General features: G+C 46.0%; 1 protein-coding gene across 1 annotated transcript in view; it reads right to left on the reverse strand.

Moving 5' to 3' along the window:
• The window catches only part of FARSA (phenylalanyl-tRNA synthetase subunit alpha), a 44,429-nt gene extending 35,037 nt beyond the window's left edge, over positions 1 to 9,392 (reverse strand). The window contains exons 1-4 of the mRNA XM_077470312.1: positions 9,204 to 9,392; positions 7,984 to 8,121; positions 3,980 to 4,078; positions 1,232 to 1,350 (exon numbers count right to left, since the gene is read on the reverse strand). Coding sequence (XP_077326438.1) covers positions 1,232 to 1,350; positions 3,980 to 4,078; positions 7,984 to 8,121; positions 9,204 to 9,377 — 530 coding nt within the window. The 5' untranslated portion in view covers positions 9,378 to 9,392. The remainder of the gene's footprint in view (positions 1 to 1,231; positions 1,351 to 3,979; positions 4,079 to 7,983; positions 8,122 to 9,203) is intronic.
• Between the last annotated feature and the right edge of the window lie 447 nt (positions 9,393 to 9,839).

A 9,839-nucleotide genomic window follows, 5' to 3' on the forward strand; every position in this document is an offset into this window, starting at 1 on the left:
AAAAAAAAAAAAAAAAAAAAAAAAAAAGAATCTTTACAACCCCTTTAACCACTACAATACAGGGCATTTTCACCCCCTTCCTTCCCAGCCCAATTTTCAGCTTTCAGCGCTCTAGCGCTTTCAGTGACAATTGCGCGGTCATGCTACACTGTACCCAAATGCAATTGTTATCATTTTGTTCGCACAAATAGAGTTTTATTTTGGTGTTATTTATTCACGACTCCGTTTTTTTTTTTTTGCGATATAAGCGCAAAAATAGCGGAAATTTGGAAAAAAAACAATATTTTCTTTTTTCTATTTGAAAAGAAATCCAATAAAATCAAATTTTGTCATAAATTTAAGCCAAAATGTATTCTGCTACATGTTTTTGGTAAAAAAAATTCCGTTAAGTGTATAATAATTGGTTTGTGTGATCACGGACATATGTACGCAAATGATCATGTACATATGTGTGCAGGTGATCACGTACATATGTGTGCAGATAATCATTGGGACATGTGATTTTAGTGGGACATATGTGGGGGACATGTTTTTATTATTAGGGACATGTGTTTTTATTATTTGGGGACATGTATGTTTTGGGGACATGTGTGTTTTGGGGACATGTGTGGGGACTGTGTTTGTACTGTGTGGTGTGTTGTGTGTTTACACTACACTGATGATCAGTGAGTAAAAAGCTGTAAAAAGCAGCCCATACTCACTGATCATCAGCCGGCTGCAGCGTTCTGCTCTCCTCTCCTCAGCGGTGACTTCCGTGTGAGGAGAAGAGAGACGATTGCCTAGCAACCGGCTGTTTGTTTACATCACATGACGGCCGTGATTGGACACGGCCGTCATGTGATCAGGAGGGCCAATCAAAGAGCCCTCCTGCCGATCTGAGATGTGCCGTGTCCGGGTGACACGAGCACATCGGGATCGTGCCGCTGCGCGGGCGCGCGCGATCCCGCTACTCCTGAATGACGTTCCTGAACGTCCTATCAGGAGTAGACGGCTCCCACCCGGCCGTATATATGCATCGGCCGGGTGGGAAGTGGTTAAGAAAGCTCAATATGTCTAAATAAAGGATATCAAATTAATTTGGGTGCATGATCAAGTAACTTTCAAACTATAACAGAAAACTGAAAAGTGGGCTGGCAAAAAAGGGTATTTGCGGGATAGTATTTAGGTGGTTGAAAAGCAGCTCTGTATATGATCCTGTGTAATAGCCAATCATCATGCTGCACTCACTTACACTTCATTGAGCAGTTTCCTCTTTTTCAGCTCACTCTTGTCCTTTTCATTTACAATGTCCGCCTTTCCTTTCTCAATCAGCTGTAGCTTCTCCTTAACAGTATCTTCTATCGAGTCCACCTGCAGAGGAATAATTGTGGGATGCAACATGATGACACAAAAATGGTAGGGAAACTAATTTAAGTGTTAAATATATATTTTTTATTTATTTAAAAATGTAGCGTGTAAGATTTGTTTAAGTGATGTCTTAGGCAGATCAAAGGTCACACCATTCATCTACGTATAAATAAAATTGTAAATACGAGGGGCGTTCAGTCAAACACGGACTTTTAATTTTACAGATATAAAAAAAAAAAGAGATGTTAGCGTGGTGGCACTACACACAGTAGTAAGTGGCAAGTGTCTCCTATTACTGATAGGTGGCGCACATTGTGGGCCAGTCCAGAGACCGTTAATCAAGTTGGCAGACAATAGTGTTAGTGCATGCATGGAAGAGCGGGTGGTGATAAAATTCCTTGTGAATAAAGGTGTAAAACCCACGGATATCTACAGAAGACCTCAAGCCGCCGCAAGGCTGGGTTCACACTACTGTGAATTGGATTTCCTCGCATCCAATTGGCATGTCAGAAGATTGTGACAGGCTCTCGATGGAGCCGGTTCACACATCTACGGAGCGAATTTCACAGAGGTCCTGTGCATTTTCTGGTCCGTTTTAGGTCCGAATTCAACCAAAAATTTGACTGAAATAGGACTTGAAACGGTGAACAGGGACGCCCCTGCTGTGAGCCGCTGCGTATGGCAGTGTGCACCCAGCCCAAGACATTTGAATGGTGTAAACGTTTCAAAGATGGCCGTACATCTGTCAGTGACCATCCCGGCCCTGGTGGTTCCCAGTCCACAGCAGTCAGTCCTGTGAACATTCTGCACAAGGAAAACCTGATCCTAGATAGTCTACGCATAACCAGCCGTGAAATGGCACAAGAGACCATGCTTTTTGTGGGAACAATGAACACGATCATTCACGAACATTTGAATTTTCGAACAGTCAGAGCAAACGGGGTTCCTCGGAGGTCAGCATTTCAGTGACGTGAACTAGGCTGTCCTAGGATGGTTCAGGTGTACTGACAAATCTTTCTATGCCGAAGATTTCCAGGCATTCGTTAAACACTGAGATACGTTTATAAATGTAGCAGATGAATATGTCGAAGAATAAATGCAGTTTCCACTTCTTGAAATTTGTTCTTTTATTATTTCAACTCAAAATACCCAGTTTGAATTGAATGCCCCTCATACAAGGAGACAACCATTGCTGCATTGTATTTACTGACACTTACAGACAATATGCAAGTGTAATTTTACACAGGACCTGCTGTGTTTTGACAGTGGCTACTGATGTTTAATATAAAAGCAACTACCAGCTGTCATTTTGACAGCAGGCAATTGCAACAGATGGAAGAGTTAGACATATGTCATGCATTCCAAAAACTTTGTTGAAGCTTTAAGTGATACTAAAATCTTTTTTTTTTGTAAAAAATAAGCATACCTCCTCTGCGCAGTTCGTTTTGCACACAGCATCCCAGATCCTCCTTTTCTCCTCAGGTCCCTCTTTGGCTCTCCTGGAGTCTCCCTCCTGTTGAGTGCCACTTCTCCCTGTGTCCATTCAGACACGAATTCACAGAGAGGCTCCACTCTCTCTCTCCTCATTGGCTGCCTGACTTTGATAGCAGTGGGAGCCAATGGTTCCCCTGTCTCAGCCAATGAGGGGAGTCTTGGAAGCTGAGAAACTCCTGCAACATCTAAATTGGGCTCAGGTAAGTATTAGGGAGACTGGGGCTGGTGCACAGAGAAGTTTTTTTTATCTTAATGCATAGAATGCATTAAGATAAAAAAAAAAAAAAAAAAACTTCTGCCCTTACAAACACTTTAAGACCTTATCCATTTTAGTACAAGACCTGTATGTGTTACTGGACAGTAGGAGAGGCAAATCAGGTCTTGTGGCACAACTGTGTAAATTTCAGGTCTGGCTGGAGAGGTGTTCCCATTACATACTGAATTAAAATGAACACAGCTGTGCATTAAAATAAAAAAATTAAATCTGAAGTCTAGTACCCAGAAGACAAAATATATGGGAACGATTTTACCTGCCAAAGTATTTATTTGTCACCGTTTTGATGAAATGAAATAACTTTGCAGATGACATGAAAAAATAAATAAATAAAAAAAAAAAAAAAAAAAAAAAAAAAAAGGAAGAAGGAGCAACCATTCATTCAGAACCTTTGGTCAGAGGTCAACATTTTCATCTCCTCGACCCTGGGTTTGCTTCCGACCCTAAAAAACGGTTTCCTTGGTATTTTGGGAGACTTGTCCATCTCCAAATATGAGAAGCACTTATTGCGCATAATATACTTTTATGCTAAAAAGGCAATCCTACTCACATGGAAAGGTGTCACCGCTCCCACTAAATCCATGTGGCTACATTTAAATAACCATAGCCTCCCACTTTATAAACTCACCTTTGAGTTTCAGAAGAAGCCCCGTTTGTTTGATGCTGTTCGGGACCACTGGCTTTCTAACCCACTTACTCTTGCCTCTGTTGCTTAATGTCACGTAATGTAACTCCATACTTTGCATCACCGCCTACTGTATAATCTGACTCACGATATCTGGTGTATCATCTATGTTACTATTCTGGCATATTTTGTGAAGCATTGGGAAATGTTGAAAATACCACACTGAAGTGTTCACTCACCACTCTATGGACCTGTGGACCTCCCTCTGCTGACTTGTCCAAACGAATCCAGCGATTGGACATTGCCTTGCTGAATCCAATTTTTGCAATTGGCAGTTTCTGAAAGAAAGCAACACAATATGGTTATAAGGTAGCCTGTATAAAAATCCAGGGTGATAAGCCCCATAACGTCATCACTTATGATACCAGTAATAGGAAACCAGATTTCACCAGATCTTAGAGGCAGGCAAGTTTAGATTGCAGGACTTTCGAGATTCGAATAGTTAGAAATCTATAAAGGGATATACAATCCATGCTTACACCATCTTTACCGATGTGGCAGGCAATACAATTATGGCATCTTAATTCACTACCCTGTTCAGAATTTTTAGATGCACCCAATAGTTTTGAGTGATTATGTATAATGGGTCGGCCAGCATGGGGGGGGTCTGTCCAGCGTTTACATTGTATTAATAGCAACTCCAGGCTCGTATATACCATTTTTTATGGCTGCATGGTAAAAAGGGCTGATACAAGAGATCGTGTTTATTATTTTATACATAAAAAATCTCGAGATTGCAGGAAGCAGGATATAAACTTTGGACTGTTTTTCTAATGTTGACTTCATTTGTTGGTGCTGTTGAGAAGAACAGGGAACACTTTTCCATACGTTCCAGAATTTGCCCCTATTGGCAAAAGGTATGCTCTTTGGATTAAAGATATCTCTGGTCTTTCCCGGCATCAGGACCAGCAGCCTGTGTTACATTTCAGCCCGCTCTCTCTCTAAAGGGGTAGATATAACCAGGCGGTGGTTAGACATCTCCTTTTACATGGCGAGGGCCTGCATACAGACACATTGGAAGTTCTCCTCTCCACCAAACGGTGAGACACTGGATCAGAGCAATGAAAGAGATAATTCATATGGAGGACTTTACGGCATTGGTGAAAAGACAGGAAGCCGTCTGGTTCTTGTAAAACTTGGAGAAGGTGGATTCATTTTCACCTCAACAGTGAAATATAAATAAGGCATTCTTTCCCTGATCCTGTGTCTGAAATAGTATTATTCAATAAGGTGGCTCTGTAATACCTTGGAAGAAAAACTTTTCTTTGTTTTTTTAGAGAAGGAAGGGGAGGAAAGAAGGAAAAGAAAAAAAGAAACCTGTACCAATCCGCACAAACGACATGTGCGCCTGGAAAGTATTCACAGTGCTTCATTTTTTTCCCCATGTTCCTTGGACTTTATGGCTTGGTTTGTGCTCTGACATGCACGGTTAACTGTGGGACCTTGTATAGACAGGTGTGTCTTTCCAAATCATGTCCAATCAACTGAATTTACCACAGGTGGACTCCAATCAAGTTGTATAAACATCTCAGGTCGGGTTTACACTGGTGGGACACGACACTTGTCCTACTTTGGATCCAACTTTACCCTGCGACTTGAAGTCAGAGACGCGTCCGACTTCAATGAACGGGGATCCGACTTGGATCCCCACCAATACCAGGCACGTTTTTTGGTATGAATCTTGAGGGGGAACTCCACGCCAAATTTTAAATAAAAAAACGGTACATGTTCCCCCTCCAAGAGCATTACAGGCCCTTGGGTCTGATATGGATTTTAAGGGGAACCCCCACGGTTGAAAAAGCGGCGTGGGGGTCCCCCAAAATCCATACCAGACCTTATCCAAGCACGCAACCTGGCCGATCAGGAAAGGGGGTGGTGACGAGCGAGCACGCCCCCCCGAGCCCCCCCCCCCCGAACCATTGTTGCTTTGGGGCACCTCTTCCCGACAACCCTTGCCGTTGGTTGTTGGGGTCTGCGGGCTTATCGGAATCCCCAGATCCCACCCTATGTGAGTATGGGGATCGTACCCCTATCAATTCACCTGGGGGGGCAGTGTCAAAAAAAAAAAAACCCACACACACACACTAGACCGGTTTTTAAAGTAATCAGGCAACTCTGGGGGTTCTCTTCCAATTTCTCCACTCTCTCCGGCCTCTTCTGCCGGGCTCCTCCGCCATCTTCTGCCAGATCTTTTGTTAGCGTTGGCCCGGTCTTCTCCGGCGTCTTCTTCCAATGTTGACACGACACTCTCTCCCAATGTAATGCCATGTGCGCAACGACATATAGGCATGGGGCGTGGGCGTGGCACCGGGTGATGTCATCTGATGACCCCGCCCCCTTATGATGTCACCACCCGGGGCATGATGGACGGTGATGTCATAAGGGGCGGGGGTCACCAGATGACATGCCTATATAAGTTGTTGCTCACCGCGCATTACATCGGGAGAGAGCGTCGTGTCAACATCAGAAGACTGGGCCAACGCTAGCAAGAGCGGCAAAAGAGCAGAAGATAGTGGAGGAGCCCGGCAGAAGACACCGGAGAAGTCGGAAGAGACCCCCGGAGCTGACTAATAAATTACTTTAAAAACTGGTCTAGTGTTTTTTTATTGACACTTTTTTTCCCCCAGATGAATGTGTAGGGCATACTCATTCACATAAGGTGGTGAGCCGGGATCTGGGAGCCCCTTATTAAAGGGGGCTCCTGGCTTCCGATAAGCCCCCCCCACCCGCAGACACTGGCAACCAATGGCCAGGGTTGTCCGGAAGAGGCCCTTGTCCTCATCAACATGGGGACAAGGTGCTTTGGGGTGAGAGGGACCGCAGGACACCCCCCTGCCCCAAAGCACCCACCCCCCATGTTAAGGGCATGCGGCCTGGTATGGTTCGGGGGGGGGGGGGGGGGGGCTGCTCGCTTGTTCCCACCCCCTTTCCTGACCAGCCAGGCTGCGCGCTCGGATAAGGGTCTGGTATGGATTTTGGGGGGACCCCCATGCCGTTTTTTCGGATCAAAGTAGTACAGGGAGCATTTTCAAAGACGGCTCCCATAGGGAAACATTGATTCAATTTAGAATGTCATGGCAAAGGCTGTGAATACTTATGTATATGTGATTTCTTCTTTTTTTTTTTATTTGTTATTCGATAATAAAATTTGCAAACATTTCAACCAAACTTCTTTCATGTTGTCATTATGGGATATTGTTTGTAGAATTGAGGAAAATAATGAATTTAATCCATTTTGGAATAAGGCTGTAACATAACAAAATGTGATGATTATTTCTTAAAGCGGTTCTTCACCCTAAAGGGGAAGTTCCGCTAGTATTATCCCTCCCCCCCTCCGGTGCCACAATCGGCACCTTTCAGGGGGGAGGGGGGTGCAGTTACCTGAATAATCCAGGTAACTGCACCCACTTCCGGCCAGACCGCCGCAGACCCCCGCATCGCTCCGCCCCCCCCACCCCCCCCCCCGTTGTGTTCTGGGAAACACACAGTTCCCAGAGACACAGCGGGGGACCATAAGAGAAGCGCAGCGCGACTCGCGCATGCACAGTAGGGAACCGGGCAGTGAAGCCCTCATGCTTCACTTCCCGATTCCCTGACAGAGGATGGCGGCGGTGGCTGCAGCGAGACGAGCGATCGCTCGTCATCTGCCGCCGACATCGCTGGAACCTGGGACAGGTAAGTGTGATATTATTAAAAGTCAGCAGCTGCAATATTAGTAGCTGCTGGCTTTTAATATTTTTTTTTTTTTTAGGTGCAGCTCCTCTTTAAGGGCCAGAAGTCGAGCAGGTGCACCAGGTGTGTGTGTGTGTGTGTGTGTGTGTGTGTGTGTGTGTGTGTGTGTGTGTGTATATAAATAATATTTATATTTCTGGTTTCGCTTCACTGTATATCAAGGCTTATTGTGTGGAATTTTTAATAAGTTGTTATAAAGAAATGGTAGAAAAAAAAATAACTGTCACATGAAGACAACTGGGACATCATTGGTTGCTAGGACCACAGCGGTCCTATCAACCAATTACTGGTCAGCAGCAGGGATTCAGCACTGCAGACTGGCGGGCTGACGGTCCAGACAAGAGCTTCACTCGGTCCAGGTCATGACCACGGTCTGCCACTTTGTGGCCACTGACTTAATTCAAGCATAACTTCAGTGCCTTTCCTTTTCTCGCATGCTCTACATACTCACCATTAGCTCACTCTGGGCCAAGCCCCCCTTGGGTATGCTGTAGTACACCCGGGCCTCCTGGCTGCCCTCCTGAGCAATCTCCTGCCCCTCCGAGCTCAGCTCCCATTTCTTGCTGGATCGTTGCTCTGCTTCAATAATCTGGGGAAACAAAGTATAAGCAATCAGACTAAATGTCATTTAAAAAATAAGTGTTATTAGATGGCTTCTCTTGAAGAAGCTCAAATAACGTCAAAGAGAAAAACTAGAGGGACTACTTAATGTAACTGCACAGTGGCAGGACAAAAGCCACACAGCAGCCCAGGGTTCTAGTCAGAATCTTTTGCATTAGCAAAGCAAAAGGATGCCCTGCTAGAGAGCGCTGGCTTCACTGCGCATGCGTACCTATGGAGGAATCACATGGGATTGGTGGCATTTACGCTGCCATTATTATATGGCAACAGATCAACTAAATGATGCCCTGCTAGAATGCTAGATGGAACGTGCAGGACTGACACAGCCTGAGCAAGATATACCTTAGAGGAGGTAACAAGAAAAGTTCTCTGGAATGCAAGATAAGGTAAGCATTTTTTTTCACGACTGCTATTTAAAGCGAAACTAAACCTATTAAAGTAATGGTTTGCCAAAACCGTTACATTCAAGGAATGCAGTTATCAAAACTGTCACAGTTGCTTGTGCTCTCCAACAAAATGCCAAACCATCAAATGGCTGGAGTCCGGGGGGGCCAGTGGGGGCGCGCGGCTCAAGGAGCCCCGGGGGGGCCAGTGGGGGCGCGCGGCTCAAGGAGCCCCGGGGGGGCCAGTGGGGGCGCGCGGCTCAAGGAGCCCCGGGGGGGCCAGTAGGGCCCAGCGACCTGCCTACTGGTCCCCTGGCTCCTGGAGCCTCGCACCCCTACTAGTCCCCTGGCTCCTCGAGTCTCGCACCCCTTCTAGTCCTCCGGCTCCTCCCGCCATGTAAACACAGTTAGCACCCCAACTTAGGTTTTGAAGTCTCTCTACAAAAAACATGCAGAAAAGGGTGGCTCCATATGACCCTGCCAGTGGGCCCCAGTGCCATTAATACCAGCACCCTCCCTATGGGCCCCAGTGCTACAACAAGACCAGCACCCTTCCTATGGCCCCCAGATAACCTGGCCCTGCTGTATTCTGCAGCCCCAGGACAGCTGTGGAGTCACGTGATCCCAGGACACTATTACATCATCCTCCACAGGCAGGTCCTCTTACCTCTCCCAGGGACTGCAGGCTTTTCACAGCCCCCACCACCTGCTGGTGATCCACCCCCAACGCCAGAGCCAGCTCCAGGCTGTCCAGTCCTCCGCTTTCCCCATCCCGCAGCCGCTGCAGAAGCGATTCTGTCACTCTGTTATCCGCCATGCTGCCGGCTTCTTCACTGCGCATGCGCCGGAGGAAACAGCAGGGCTTCTCGGCGACGAAGCCATCTTACTCCTCTCGTTGACGCTCGGCTTGTGAGGGAACTCTGAATCCGCGGCTGCCATCTTGCTCCTCACCGGAAACACATGTCAGCTGTAAGCATAGAATGTGCAAAGAGAGCGCCACCTGGTGGCGCCTGTTATCATTGCAGCTGACTCAACTGGTGTCCTCATAGGACATAGGGTGATTGGGGAGGGCAACAAGGAATGAGAACTGTTGTGCTGTCTGAAAACTTTTTATGAGCAGAATTCTTGGAAGCCATACAAAATATGACAGCATCAGTTTGCATTGGTTAACTAGACAATAATTCTCTGACTAATTTGCATGAATTTATGTACTTGTTACCTTGTTTTTACAGCGACCTGCCTTTACAATATAAGGACGATTCTGGATATTTCCTTAACCAGAGATAATGACGAGGCCAAACTC

The sequence above is a fragment of the Lithobates pipiens genome, unplaced genomic scaffold (genome assembly GCF_037356315.1).
Source record: "Lithobates pipiens isolate NorthernLeopardFrog02 unplaced genomic scaffold, aLitPip1_a1.2 Scaffold_8, whole genome shotgun sequence".
In the NCBI taxonomy this organism is placed as follows: domain Eukaryota; kingdom Metazoa; phylum Chordata; class Amphibia; order Anura; family Ranidae; genus Lithobates; species Lithobates pipiens.